Here is a 15,830-nt window from a genome sequence, read left to right as displayed (position 1 = left end):
ATGAAAACCCGTAAATCATCTTAACGCATGCATATATATACTTGTCAAAAGTTTATTTAATCAAATAAGTGACCCCCATTACTACCCCCCAAATCCATCCCATTAGCAAGTTAAACTGGAGAGTCTAGTAGGCTTAACGGATCGCATTATTGAGCACGAGAACTTTCTAGAATGTAACGCTCAATCTAATTGTAAAATTCCTCGATTACCACAAATATACGATATAAATATAGCTTAAGCTTGCGTACTCACACACTAAACAGCTCTTACTCGCGTCTTCATTCGCGTTAACGTATAAAAAAATCGATCAATGCTTCGCAAACAGTCCTTTTGTTCTGTGTGAAAAGGACTCTATGTAACTTTTTGTATCCCTAAAAACGTATGTATATAATATATTTCATCACGATGGGTTGATGGAGTTAACACTTGACTTGAAAGCGTAACGGGCAAACTTGTGGTTATAACATTAAGTATTGAATATTAATTTATTACATTTCCGGTTTAACTTTGCACTCGTCTTGTTTTTTTCGTAACTAATTTCTAATGGAAAACGAGGTCTGAATAGAAACTGACTCGGTGTTGCAGTAGTTGGCACTCCTGACTGTTGCGTCGATGCTCGTGAGTTCGATTCCCGCATCGGGCAAACATTGTGTGATGAACAGGTCTGTTTACTCGTTCAAACCGAAAGGCATTACTGCTTCACGGCAGAAACAGGCGGGGTGGTGGTATCTACCCGTGCGGACTCACGCGAGGTCCTACCACCAGTAATTACGCTATAACAGCTAAAAATGGAGAACGCTCAACGCCTGTCTACCACCTGTCTGCAACGCATCATGCGCTACTTTGGCCACGTTACCCGCAGAGGCGTAGATAACTTGGAACGTCTGATGGTCACTGGAAACGTAGAAGGAAAACGTCCTAGATGCCGAAGCCCCAAACGTTGGTCCGACCAGATCTCCGAGCAAACCAACCGATCACTTAGCGCTGCACTACACCAGGCAACTCACCGGAACCGATGGAGGCTGGCAGTTGACATACTGAAACAGAGTCACGATCCTCAGTAATGAGGGAGCGATGAACAAGAAGAAAAATAATTAGAACTGGACCCGATTAGCGAATTGTTATTGGTAACAACTATCGTTCGTCAATCAACTCCCTCGTCACGACAGTCGCGAGCTGAGTACCGGTTTGTGAACCTACATCAAATATTCAAAAGATAAATAAATTAGTAAGCGGTTAACTGTGAACAATGGCTGCCAAAGAGCGACCTTGTGTTTTAGTTGCACTCGTAACGAATGAATTAATAAAATGTTGGATGTGACATAAACAATTAAAACCTAACCAGACCTCGTGTCTGAAGGTGGCATTCGCGTTGTGTGCCTTGAGCGCGATAAACAGTCTAAGCTTTTTAAAAAAAAATTGGAAATTCCCGACGTAAACACATTTTAGACATGGCCGAAGTTTAGATATTTTTTTATCGATCTTAGTAGGCAAACGAGCATACGTAAGCAATACCCGGGACAGAGCCAAGCCGCTGCTTAACGTAAATAATAAATAAAATATATATTTAGCTTTATTAATATATATGAAGACAAATGATATATTGAAATTTTAACGGATATTGAAAAAGTCAATATTATTCGAAAAATATCCTTGATAAAAATTGAAATCGTAAAGTCAATTCATTGTACACAACCTCTAGATCTTGTATCGACATCAACCCCACGAAAAGCACAGCGGTGCTCTTCAGAAGGGGTCGCCCTCCGAAAACCACGTTGAGCATCCCTCTCCCGTCTAGGCGCGTCGACACCTCTGCCTCCGCCGTTCGCCCAATCACAATGTTCGACCAGCGCATACCGTGGGCCCCGAAGGTCAAATATTTAGGCGTCACCCTCGACAGAAGGATGACATTCCGCCCTCATATTAAGGTGGTACGCGACCGTGCCGCCTTCATTCTAGGACGTCTCTACCCGATGATATGCAGGCGAAGTAAAATGTCCCTTAGAAATAAGGTGACACTCTACAAAACTTGCATACGCCCCGTCATGACCTATGCAAGTGCAGTGTTCGCTCACGCGGCTCGCACTCACTTAAAATCCTTCCAAATTATTCAATCCCGTTTTTGCAGGATAGCCGTCGGAGCCCCGTGGTTCGTCAGGAACGTCGACTTCCATGACGACCTGGACTTAGAGTCCATCAGTAAGTATCTTCAGTCGGCGTCGATGCACCACTTCGATAAAGCGGCACGACACGAGAACCCTCTCATCGTGGCCGCCGGTAACTACATTCCCGATCCTGCGGACAGAATGGAAAGCAGTCGACGTCGCCCAAAACACGTCATCTCGGATCCTCCCGATCCACTAACGGTACTTTTAGGTACTTCAAGCACCGGTCACCGTTCTCGTCGCACCCGTCGCTTGCGACGAAGGGCTCGACGAGTAAATTAACTCTCAGACACAGCCCACTGAGTTTCTCGCCGGATCTTCTCAGTGGGTCGCGTTTCCGATCCAGTGGTAGATTCTGCGAAGCACGGCTCTTGCTAGGGTTCGTGTTAGCAACGTCATCAGGCTTGAGCCCCGTGAGCTCACCTACTAGCCACGGTTACACTGAAATAGCCTCTAAGGCTATCAGCTTAGGTAGAAAAAACCAAAATAAAAATCTTGTTTTTTTTGGAGTTTACTCCTTTAGAATCGATTTACATATATAGGCCCGGGGTATGAAAATTATGGGGACCAAAATCGTACTAGCATGTCACACGAAATGCGTTATGCGCCTGATTGGCTCCTGATTGCGTGATGCGTGCGCGCGCCAATCAAAATCGTACTAGCATGTCACACGAAATGCGTTATGCGCCTGATTGGCTCCTGATTGCGTGATGCGTGCGCGCGCCAATCAAAATCGTACTAGCATGTCACACGAAATGCGTTATGCGCCTGATTGGCTCCTGATTGCGTGATGCGTGCGCGCGCCAATCAGGAGCCAACGCGCGGCCGCGTTATCGCAGGTGACGCCGGGCTGCTGCGCCGGCAGTCCGCCACAAAGCCTCGTACTGATCGCGCGTTTCTCTCATTATTGTATTTTCATATATTTGTTAGTCATTTGTTTTGTGTCTCGTTAATTTGTTAATAATCTGTAGTGTATCGTGTTGTCGTAATATAGAACTATTTCTCGTATTGTTTCGTTTAATTTTTTATATCCAGTAAACTCCAGTCGTGCGTCGGAGCGGACACACACACTTTTTTTAAATATTTTTATGTTTTATTCTCTCCGTAATTCGTTTCCAAATGATTCTTGTCTACATGATGGTTGTCTGGAAGAGATCGCTCTTAGCGATAAGACCACCAATTGTACTTTTTTGTATACTAGTGGCCCCGCAGTAGTCGAAATTCGACTATAATTAGCGGTAGGCAGCGGCTTGGCTCTGCCCCTGGCATTGCTGAAGTCCATGGGCGACGGTAACCACTCACCATCAGGTGGGCCGTATGCTCGTCTGCCTACAAGGGCAATAAAAAATAAAAATAAAAAATATAATTAATTGAAATTATAGGTTTAAACATTATTATGGTTCTATTGTCAAACACTATTATAATTCGATAATATAATCACAGTATTCGCCAAAACTACACTATAGACCAATAATATTAAAGACAAACAATATTAATCTATTTTCAATTCGACCACAGACTTTAAACAATAACAAAAGTTTCCCAATCGACAGTAAACAAAGAGTATATTTTTATATATGTGCATGTATGTATGTGTTGTGTCAAATACATGGTAGTGTGTGTAATGTTTTCTTTATTAACTTAAAGTATCTTTTATGCATTTTTTAAAAAATATATTAGCATTGTGCACTCCTTCTCTATATTCTTTATAAGTGTGAGAAATTTCATACTTCTCCGTTTGCGCAATTTTCGTAAAAAGGGGTACAAAGTTTTTTGCTTCACGTATTAATATATAGATAATGTTTCGCATTGTTTATTATCGTTTTTCTTTGGTGTACAATAAAGAATACTCTCTCTCTCTCTCACTCCTGTTTAACAAGTAGCCGCGTATGCCACATCCATAATTTGTATGTGAATGAACGGAAGGCAGACGTGCACCTGTTTCCGTGTACTAAAGCCACTTCCCATATCGAGGAGTGTCGGAAGCCACTCCGTGCCGTACCGTACTCTCTCGCTCCATAAACATTGAGCTATCAAACTAAATTACACCGAGTGTCCTCACCATGGATCTAATCACATTATAAAGTACCGGAAATATAATTGTTGATGTTTAAACTTTATTTTGCCTGTTTGTTAAAGTGAAACCTTTATTAAGTGACATTTTTATTTATTTATTGCATAGATGGGTGGACGAGCTCACAGCCCACCTGGTATTAAGTGGTTACCAGAGCCCATAGATATCCACAACGTAAATACGTAAATGCCGCCACCTATCTTGAGATGAGTTTTAAGGTCTCAGTATAGTTACAATAATTGCTCCATTCTTCATTCTTCAAACCGAAACTCATTACTGCTTCACGGCAGAAATAGGAAGGGTGGTGGTACCTACCCGTGCGGACTCACAAGAGGTCCTACCACCAGTAATTACGTAAACTATAATTTTGCGGGTTTCATTTTTATTACACGATGTTATTCCTTCACCGTGGAAATCAATCGTGAACATTTGTTAAGTACGTATTTCATTAGAAAAATTGGTACCCGCCTGGGACTCGAACACCGGTACATCGCTCAACACGAATGTTCGAATCCCGCAGGCGAGTACAATTTAAATACGCACTTAACACATTGACTTCCACGATGAAGGAATGACATCGTGTATAATCAAACCCGCAAAATTAGAATTTGCGTAATTACTGATGGTAGGACGTCTTGAGTCCGCACGAGTAGGTACCACCACTCTGCCTATTTCTACCGCGAAACAGTAATGCGCTTCCGTTTGAAGGGTGGGGCAGCTGTTGTAACTATACTGAGACCTTAGAACTCATCGCTCAAGATAGATGGCGGCATTTACGTTGTAGATGTATATGGGGTCAGGTAACCATTTAACACCAGGTGGGTAGTGAGCTCGTCCATCCATTTAAGCAGAAAAAAAAGAAGAAAAAACGGGTTGACAATCCAACGATATTAAATGGTCACTGTAGCAGTCGTTTCTTCCATTTCGAGACAACCGTAATACACTAAACACTTCGGCTACATCTCTCAAGGTTCGTAGTGGCGTTCGCATTACAATATCATGGGCTGTGTTGGTCGTTTAACGTCAGGCGAGCCGTGATCTCGTCCGCTGATGTATTCCATATAACAACAAAACTGCTTACTCGTACAACAGCCATACGCAGTCCACAACAAAACAGGAAGTTGGTGATTATATTGACCGAAAACATAAAAAATAATAATAATGGTAATAAATGATAGTGACCGGCGTACGACCGCAGGGAATCACTTTCTCCGCAGGTGCAATCGAGTTTCGTATCTCGATAACCGATTGATGGACCTCACATGTGACAAGGTCAATGCCCTGAATAAGACTGGCTCGTGAATGTTAACCATTAATCATATTTTTAAATTATACAATGAATATTACAAGTATCTTCGTAAGTATACAGATTTATTCACATAAGTCCTTTCGGTTTTATGTGAATAAATCTCTTGAAAGGATTATAAGAAAGAACCATAGATTATACACTTAATATATTCGAGATAAAGAACTAAAGTAAAATGACAGTTTAATGTTGTTTATACGGTTAAATTTCGCGAAACGTCATCCGCCAACGACACCAAACAATTTCAAAATCAGTAAATCATAGATAAATAGTGAAGGCTTGTTTTATGTTTCTTCCAACGTTTCGACACATTTTTCTTCATGTAGGGTAATCGGTAATAATAAATATAACTGAAACTATGTTACAGTTAATCTTTGTATCGATCAAGGTTTTGTCGAATTCATAGGTAGTGAATTTTAATAAGTTCCTACTCGACTTGATTATAATTAATTTCTAAACGACTTGTGTGATCACGAAAACTGAAAAATATTCGAACTTCGAAGATTGCAGAAAGGCCGAAATACGGAAAAATTAAAATGCTCAACAAATTTTTTTTTAAGTTTCCACTCAACATTTAGAAACACAAAAGTGAGGAATACAAACTATTTTTCATGTAAGCCATTTTTTTTGTTTTTAATTAAACCGTTATGAGCATTGATTTTGACATTCCATTTCATATACGCCGACAGCCCTGTGCCTACTGCTTTCACTGTAGTCACAACGAAAACGAAAGTAGGTACAACAAAATTGTCTTGTAACATGTTGTTAATGAGACTCGTTTCCGGCGATCTCTGATCAATATCAATCAAGCACTTTGAAAAGGCGGCACGACATGAAAACTATCTTGTCGTAGCCGGCGGTAATTACATACCCGATCCTGTGGACCGAATGGTAAACAGTCGACGTCGCCCAAAACACATGTCATTACGGATCCTCCCGATCCATTAACAGTATTTTTAGGTACTATAAGCAGCGGTCACCGTCCTTGTCGAACCCGTCGCTTGCGACAAAGGTGTCGCCGAGTAAATTAACCCACAGACATAGCCCGCTGAGTTTCTCTCCGGATTTTCTGAGTGGGTCGCGTTTCCGATCCGGTGGTAGATTCTGCGAAGCACTGCTCTTGCTGGGGCCAGTGTTAGCACACTCCTGGTTTGAGCTTCGTGAGCTCACCTACTTACTCGCCCAGTTACGCTGACATAGCCTCTCAAGGCTATCAGCTTAGGTAGGAAAAAAAAGACAATCATGGCGCCGAGACGCACACTATATTATTGTTACAACTGGTGCCTTGTATACGTAACAAAATAAAAATCAAGTGGCTTGGCTCGACATTTGAACTGTGTCATTTATGTCATATGGACTTCGTGTATTCTAGTTCCTGTTTCTGACTCAGCCGGGTATCCCAGAACAACGGCCGCGTCGCCCGGACAGCCTGATTGGCTACTGCACCGCGGAGACTGACCCGTTGGTCGGGCTTCCACGGGGTGGCGCCGCGTGTCTAGTTGTAGTGTTGACCGCGGGTACCTCCCCTACTCTGAGCGGGTTCTGACGCCGCCGGAGATCGGACATGGGGTGAGAGAGTGCAAGGGGAGTCGTTTAGTGCGGCAGAACCCTAAAAATATCCTTGGGCCCGCGGTCTTAAATCGTTTCCTCATTACAATTACATTTTAAATTACAAAAATCATACGAACTGAGAATTTTCTCATGAAGTCCACTGCTGGACAGAGGACACTCCTCCTAATATTCGCTACTAAGCCCAACTCGGTGCGTGTCGGCCTCGGTCTGCTGCTATTCTTTCCTATGCCTTCCACAAGTATTGTCGTATTTACGGAGAGAAGCATCGTCATACTAACTTAGCGGGCTACTAATATACTAACTTAATAACTATACTAACTAGGACTTAACGGGCTAGTGATTAAAGTAAAAACCAAAAAATCGCAACATTCATCATTTATTGCCTAACATAACAAACACATGACAAGTAGTTTTGAAAAAAAAAGTATTCCAGTTCATCAAAACTCATTTTAACAATAACAATACTATCTCCATGTAGTTTTCATAATAGTCGAGCAATAAATAGAATATAAGGTTATGATACGCCAGTACACATTTAAAAAAAAAAACCTTTTTTTTATTGCCCTTGTAGGCAGACGAGCATACGGCCCACCTGATGGTGAGTGGTTACCGTCGCCCATAGACATCAGCCAGAGCCAAGCCGCTACCTACCGTAAAATCTATGGTTCGGTTTCAAAATTTGTGACACTGTGACAGATATTACAATCTAAGCGTAAGTGTAGTAATTACCTGTGGTACAATCCCATCAGTCATTGCATTTCCACAACTGTACTGACGATCTCTGTTTAATCGATAAGCAGTGAGGTGAACCTACAAAGACAGGCAAGACCTATTGTGAGTCCGCACGGGTAGGTACAACCACCCCGCCTATTTCTTCCGTGAAGCAGTAATGCGTTTCGGTTTGAAGGGTGGGGCAGCCGTTGTAACTATACTTGAGACCTTAGAACTTATATCTCAATGTGGGTGGCGGCATTTACGTTGTAGATGTCTATAGGCTCCGATAACCACTTAACACCAGGTGGACTGTGAGCTCGTCCACCCATCTAAGCAATAAAAAAAACATGAATACTGTCGGCCGCCGAGACACCTCCGATTGAAGCTAGTACGCATAATTTTTTGTACAAAAGGTTCCAAAAATTTCTACTACTACATAATAGTATTTTTAGAGGCCAATGCCTCTAAAAATATGAGATGTGCTTTATCTCTATTTGAGCACGAACATATTATGTTCAAAAGATGACAAAATGTAGCAAAGTACACCGTGACGTCACACATGCCATTGATATCCACATACAACTAACTTAATAAACCAACTAAAAAATTTCAGAAAGAAGAGAAGAGTGAATAGAATAGAAGAGAATAGAAACAATTTCTTTTTTCTTCGACCCAATGCTTACGGCCCTTAGATAGTCTCGACTAGTATCGTTATGAATGAATGAATAATTGAAGACATGAGTGGATGAAGGGGTTAAGTACCATTTTTAAGATTTTTTAGTTTTTACATTAAATGAAGGTGTTATGTGCCTATAAACCATATTAGACCTGAAAACTCTAGGCTTAAAGGCTATTTTTAGAAATTGCATATGATAAAGGAGTTAAGTACGAAGAAAAAGTACAAGTAACAAAAGTTTGTTGGCTGTTTCTTCCAAAATTAACAAATCAAACATTATCATAACATCGTCTTTTCGTATCAAAATTGTACAATTTCCAAAAATATTCGAAATTGAGTTAATATGCGGAATTATTTGGTATCACCAGTATTTTTCTCATAAATACTGTCAAAAGAGTGTAGTTTAGTTTATTTTTTATTTTTTGTTGACCTATGTTTTGACTACTATTAACAAAATTAATACATAATTTTATCTTAATTTATAAGACAGATAATTTGACTGGTAAAATATAAAAAAATGAAGTCGTCGTGGCCTAAAGGATAAGATGTCCGGTGCATTCGTATGAAGCGATGCACCGGTGTTCGAATCCCGCAGGCGAGTACCAATTTTTCTAATGAAATACGTACTCAACAAATGTTAACGATTGACTTCCACGGTGAAGGAATAACATCGTGTAATAAAAATGAAACCCGCAAAATTATAATTTGCGTAATTACTGGTGGTAGGACCTCTTGTGAGTTCGCGCAGGTAGGTACCACCACCCCGCCTATTTCTGCCGTGAAGCAGTAATGCGTTGGTTCGAAGGGTGGGGCAGCCGTTGTAACTATACTGAGACCTTAGAACTTATATCTCAAGGTGGGTGGCGCATTTACGTTGTAGATGTCTATGGGTTTCAGTAACCACTTAGCATCGGGTGGGCTGTGAGCTCTTATTAAAAATATCACATGTTAAACCTTTAAAACATTCCTGTAAAATTAGTACGTTTTGAGATTACTAGAAGATGACCGACCGAGCTTTGCTCGTTTTTTTTTTTTTTGATAACGCCATCTTGTTGTGTCTTTAAAGCAGTTAGTTGCTCTCAATTAAGAAAAATAGTATTAATATTCGTCAATAGATGTCGGGAATAGTCATAAAGTTGATTATTGAAAACACGAATAAAACATTTTCTGAAAATCGTTGGAGCCGTTTCCGAGATTCAGATTATATATATATATATATGGTTGCGCTGGTTTAAAACTGTTAGTTTTAAGTTTCGAAAAATAGCAACATTTTAATTTGGTTTTGCAAATCCTGTCCCATCCCTCTCCGGCACTTTACCTACGGACGCGTGCGAGCGAGATCGTGTGGTGACATCGAGACGAAAAAAATATGGCTGAACAGCCGCGCGCGCTTCGTGTCTTTGTTATGTTAAATACGTAAATAAGTGAAATCGTTGGTGTTTCTCATCGCGAAGTGGTACGAGTCTGCAGTAAGGACTACATAAAGGTATTGTGCATCCTTCCTTTAACGCAGAACTGCCGCTTCTTATCGTTTCTTCCCGCAGTCTGTGTCCTTCATTTGCAACGACCAAATCTCAAATATTCGTTAGTTTTCTTATCTCGCGTCTACATATATATATATATATATATATTCACACAAGAATTGCTCGTTTAAAGGTATAAGATACAGTTTTAATGCGAGAAGACGAGATATCCCCTTCATCCACTTGTGTCTTCAATTAACAAATTAGCTCCTGTTGTGTCGGTTGCCCCAGCCGCGCCGGTGCTCGTCCTTGTACTCGTCCATGTTGCGCTGCCTCTCCAACTCCTCAGGGTCGTCCTCTTCCACCAAGCGTTCCTGGAATATTACCAAAAAAATTTCATTACTCATCCAAGGACTTTGTGCAATAATCACATTTAACTACGAAATATATTACTCGGATTCTAATCTATGCCTTTTTTACTATTCCGTAACAACACTCGAATATTTGGTGAATTTCACATTAAAACTGGTGATATAATATGTAGACGTTAGATTTAATTAAATAATCCTGGATTGATTTAGATGATAATATTATTCTGTAGTTTCCTATTTGTACCAACGCTGGGAATCCATTTACGGATACCATTATATATATATATTTGTACATAGACCGAAAAATAATAATTAAGACCAGTCAATTCATATTTGGTATTGCCATAAATCAACTTCTTTTAATTTTACGGTCACACCAATTGTCTCTATGACATTTTCTGTGCATGAAACTCAGGGCCTTTCCACTGGTAGAATCTTGAAAGTGAGCATCCGGCCTGTTTGGTTAGGCCGTTGTACAATAAAATTTTGACTTCAATCTCGTGTCTACCTTTGGAATCTATGATCCTCTATGAGCTTCTGCTACAAAAGAACACTGTGTTGCCGGTTTTTATACAAGTACAATAATATCACCTTCCGTATTTTCTCGGCTTCGTCAGCATCGTCTCCCGTGCTTTCTATCGTCGTGTGGGGTATGTTTGTGCTTGTACCAGGAAACCTAGCAAATTGAGAAACAAAAGAAACAATCATTAGCCTTTTTCCACCTAGTGGCGTTATTATTTACGTATGTCACGCATCAGCTAATTTTTCAATCTAAAACTCTTTACTAGAGTATAAAATAACTGAAAAAAAAAAGAAAAATTCTAATTTCTAATGCACCATAGATAACAATAACCACACTTTCAAAATGGCAGAACCGATATTGAAGTATTGCAGTTTTCAAAAATTTATTCTTTTAGTTCAGCAGAAAAACTGCTTAAGGCTCTACGTGAGTAGAGTTGAGTGGTCACCGATGTTCATTGGCATCATTAATGCAAGGGGCAGTCGAGCCGCTGCCTGCCTTGCAGTTCATGTAGCCCACAACAATAATACAATCATGGCAGAGTGTGTTGTTAGCACAGGTCACCGGGAGGAAAGAACATTCATGCGTTTCACAGCACATGGTGGGGCAAATTAGTCGACATTTAAAAATCTGTTACAAAGATCAAAATTAAATGATGTTTATAAAATACTAGATAAACCCAGTCACACTCCATGATTTATCGATAAATTGTACGAATAACATCAATATGTTGGCACTACCTTTCATAGGTTAGAGTTACTATGACTAAAACTTCCCACACAAAAAACCAACAAAAAATACTTGATTTAGTTTCTTTACAATTGAATGATTAGTTGAGGAATGCATAGATGACACACATACCAACATTGGTTCTTATTTACATTTACCATAGATAAACATATGGTTGTTTGGAATATAAAGCATTGTTTAGTTTGACTTACGTTCCTTCTCGCACCCTCTGATCATAGAATTCTTCGACTGTCATTGTAGGTATGGAGGGGTAACCAATACCGAACACAGCTTTTTGCACTGCATCTCTCGTTATTATCACTGGCTTCAACGGACGGGCTTTAGGCTTTTCTTTTGTTGATGGTACTGGAATTATGGATGGATTATGTTATGTTAGCTTTTATTTTCGTTATAGTAATGGTCATGGTGACCACAAATTAATAAAGTACATACACAAAAATACAGAAGTGAATTATATTCCATTTTCTCTGACAGTAACATGATATTAATTAAGATGGTGATAGCTGAGGCTCACCTTGAAATGCCTTGAATGCTTGAGCCCACCATGCTAGCATTTTTTTTTTATTACAAACAATATAGTACTATGCATTGTTAACATATTTTAAATAGCACAAATGTAAGATATTACTTACAGACCAAAAAGCAAATGTGCATTACCATTTAAACTATCAGTAATTTCCAATGCACTTGTGAATTAATGTCATTTATGGGCTCCAATAATTGCATAATGACACTGAACATGTATGTTATTTCTGCCAGATAAAACACTTACAATATTAAAAGTATTTGTTTTTTCTTTTAGGGTTTAATCTGTAGTTTTTATGAGAGAGAGGTATATCAAGACATGTATCTATAACCTACTAAAAGACCTTGGCTTGTCAAGAACTTCTGTAAGCTCCATACTTGATCTAACAGCTGCACTGCTATAAAATTTGGCTAGGCAGACAGAGAAATGGAGTTGAATTTAATGCAAATTGATAGAGGCGACTTAAACCTACACTAAGATTGCAATGCCACTGGAATTCTTCAAATTCCTCTCTCAGCAACACAATGGACTCGACATGCGCATGGTAAATATGTTTTTTTTATTTATTGCTTAGATCGGTGTACGATCTCACAGCCCACCTGGTGTTAAGTGGTTACTGGAGCCCATAGACATCCACAACGTAAATGCGCCACCCACCTTGTGATATAAGTTCTAAGGTGAGAACCTATAGTTACAACGGCTGCCCCACCCTTCAAACCGAAACGCATTACTGCTTCACAGCAGAAATAGGCATGGTAGTGGTACCCACCCGCGCGGACTCACAAGAGGTCCTACCACCAGTAATTAAAATTATAATTTTGCGGGTTTCATTTTTATTACACGATGCTATTCCTTCACCATGGAAATCAATCGTGAACATTTGCTGAGTACGTATTTCATTACAAAAATTGGTACCCGCCTGAGATTCGAACATCGGTGCATCGCTCAACACGAATGCACCGGACGTCTTATCCGTTAGGCCACGACGACTTCAAATCAGTACTACTAATATATTATAATATAATATTGTACAATTGTAAATTATGCCTTTTCTCACAAAAAAAATAATTTTACCTTCACCAGAACAACTAATCATTTCCAGTATAGGTTTCTCCCGTTCAATACTGCTAAGTTCATCCAAGACCTCATTGACGTAGTTATGTAACATCGTCAGAAAATACTCTCTTTTAACTTCATCATCAACAATGGGTGATGACATAGCTTTTGACAATGTACCGAGTTTCTCTTTTAATTCTTTTGCTTCTTTGTATCGTTTTATTTTAGTTTCTCTACTTTGAACCTGAAATAAAAAATGACATTTACTTTACAAAGTAATTAAAGATAACACTTGCTGGCACATGACTCGTATGTACTGCTGTACTCATCAGTTTGATAATTACTATCAGGACAATCAGAATATTTTTTACATACTTTATTTATTATATAATCACACCTGCCTTCACTTGAAACAATATGATAACTAGATAACTGTGGATGTGATGATGGATTGTGGATAGATGGATCTACAAACTGGAATACATACACATAAGTCCAATGATTGCAAAGTTATTTACAATGTAGTTGAAGTTGGAATTTAATGATATCACCAACTAAAGAAAATATGCCAAAAATACTGAATTCTATTTACTACAATTATAGGAAGTCTTGACAAGATCCCAATGACAGATTTTTTTAAATAACCAACTTTGAACTAACTTGCTTAAAAATCTGACCTTTCATTTCATAAGTATAAAGGACAACAATATTACCATTGCAGCTATTATATCTTGCTGGCTCTGTGGTCTAGATGAGGAACTGTTGCTATCACTTAACTGTGGGATCTCCACGTCTGTGACCCCATAGTCTTTGCATCTTTGAAGAAAATCTCTGTGAACGAAACAGTAATTTACTAAAAATAATATCAGCAGACAAAATTCTGATCTTTTACATGCTTTTATTGCATCTTTTAAATGCTTGTTTTACTCAAATGCCACTGCAATCTTACTGCCCAATTAGTTAATATGTAATATAAGAATACACTACTCCAAGGCTGCATCATTCATTGATGTTAATATTATTTGTTAACCAGCATTAGATAAATGAGCAAACAAAGCAGACCTATAATTAAATAGTAACTGGAACCTACTGGCAACACTAGGAAATCAAAGTACTAAAAATCTTGAGACTCGCAATTAAGCTATAATATTAGTACCAAATCTCCTATCTACCGTTCAAACTGAAAACATGATTTCAGAGATAAACAGGATCATAACATTTAAATCTTCAATTGAATATCACAACATGTAAACCCTAGCCTCAAAATAAACTGGGAAAAACTCAGTAGGCTTATATCTATAAGCCTAATATCTATATCTATAAGCTAATTCGTAATAGATGCCAATCAAAAACATTTAGTTGATTCTGTTGTGGTGGTAGAGAGCCCTAGATTGTTTTCCAGCATCAGACGTAATGAAAATAAGCAATTTGTACCAGATTGATGAACCTAAGTTTATGGTATTAAAGAATATAAATCTGATTACTTGAAATATATTTCCGCTACTTCGATGATATCTTTTCTGGACGGTGTGCAAATTTTCAACGTCAGGGTGCCAAGTAATGCAGGTAATAGCATGTACTTTAATGTTTCTGTGGGCAGCTCTTCCAACTTTTCATTTTTACTGAACATTCCAGAAAGTGACACTAGATTCGTGGTCTTCTCGAACTTGGATATTGCAGTTTTTATGGTTACCTGTTATTTGTGATAATATTTAAAGCATTTCTAAATTTACATTTAATAGTTTCCATTCATATTTTTATTTTATTTTTATTGTAGTAATAATTGAAATATGTAGCACAAAATTTTCATTACAACAATAAATAGAATGTAGTCGGTTAGATATAAACAGCTCTAACCTACCTGAACACTGTCGCTATTCATAGGTTCTTTGACTGTTTCTACAGTTGTATACAATTTCATTCCTTGATCGAATATATTGCTCAAGGAATCTTCTAATATATCTTGCTCTGTATCAACTTCAGCCATTCCGGTTTATTTTAGTTTTCTTTACCAAATAAAATCGGCACTAAAACAATCAACAATTGTCACAATCTGATACTGACACTGACGTCTGACAACAGTGACACGTGACAGTGGGAAACAGTGAACTATGGTAATTAATTTGCTTTGTTTAATTTGCCAGGCAAAGAAAACATCGCTTTTACAATTAAGTCTGAAGATTGAAATGTTGGACTCAAATCTTTCTAGCAAAAATATATTGAAACAAAGTGAAATTAACCTCTTCGTAAAATGTTGGCAAATGACCAATATTTGATTGGTAATTTGGCAATTTTTTTTAAAAAAACGAGTACACGTGTCCTGTGACTTAATTCAAATACACAATATTTTTAATAACTTTCACTTTTTAAGCAGTTAATGAGTCACAACTAGTTAATAATAATTATTTAATAAGAACTAAATTTAAAATTTTAACTTATAGCAATACTTAACTAAAAAAAACAATTCACATAACTTCAGGGTTCACATATTCAAAAGAAACAGGCGACGAAACTCCCGACGCTATACATAAATATAGTACCAAGCTAATGATTAATTACTGAATTTTCGACAGCGGCATTTGACAATTAACAAGCTTAAGATAATATTTTGGGGATAATAATTGAAATATAATGTAA

General features: G+C 38.5%; 1 protein-coding gene across 1 annotated transcript; it reads right to left on the bottom strand.

Annotated features, from left to right (window-relative positions):
- Positions 1 to 7,477: 7,477 nt before the first annotated feature.
- On the bottom strand, positions 7,478 to 15,271 carry Tap42 (immunoglobulin binding protein Tap42). The gene is made up of 7 exons (XM_089727303.1): positions 15,055 to 15,271; positions 14,678 to 14,886; positions 13,907 to 14,024; positions 13,212 to 13,437; positions 11,803 to 11,956; positions 10,933 to 11,017; positions 7,478 to 10,344 (listed from the first exon to the last, which is right to left on the bottom strand). Exons 1-7 carry the CDS (start codon positions 15,178 to 15,180, stop codon positions 10,234 to 10,236), a joined length of 1,029 nt encoding a protein of 342 aa, XP_089583429.1. The 5' UTR covers positions 15,181 to 15,271; the 3' UTR covers positions 7,478 to 10,233.
- Between the last annotated feature and the right edge of the window lie 559 nt (positions 15,272 to 15,830).

This window comes from Bombyx mandarina, chromosome 05 (genome assembly GCF_030267445.1).
Source record: "Bombyx mandarina strain Sakado chromosome 05, ASM3026744v2".
Lineage (NCBI taxonomy): Eukaryota > Metazoa > Arthropoda > Insecta > Lepidoptera > Bombycidae > Bombyx > Bombyx mandarina.
Note: the sequence above shows the minus strand (reverse complement) of the source record. Positions and strands in the feature narration are given on the sequence as shown.

Bases quoted from the DNA above. Each gene is read 5' to 3' on its own strand.
- Tap42 (XM_089727303.1), bottom strand. From the start codon at position 15,180: ATGGCTGAAGTTGATACAGAGCAAGATATATTAGAAGATTCCTTGAGC. The intron at 11,957-13,211 runs GTAAAATTATTT...CCATAATTCCAG, and splicing joins GATTAGTTGTTCTGGTGAAG to TACCATCAACAAAAGAAAAG. The intron at 11,018-11,802 runs GTAAGTCAAACT...TCAATTTGCTAG, and splicing joins CAGAGGGTGCGAGAAGGAAC to GTTTCCTGGTACAAGCACAA.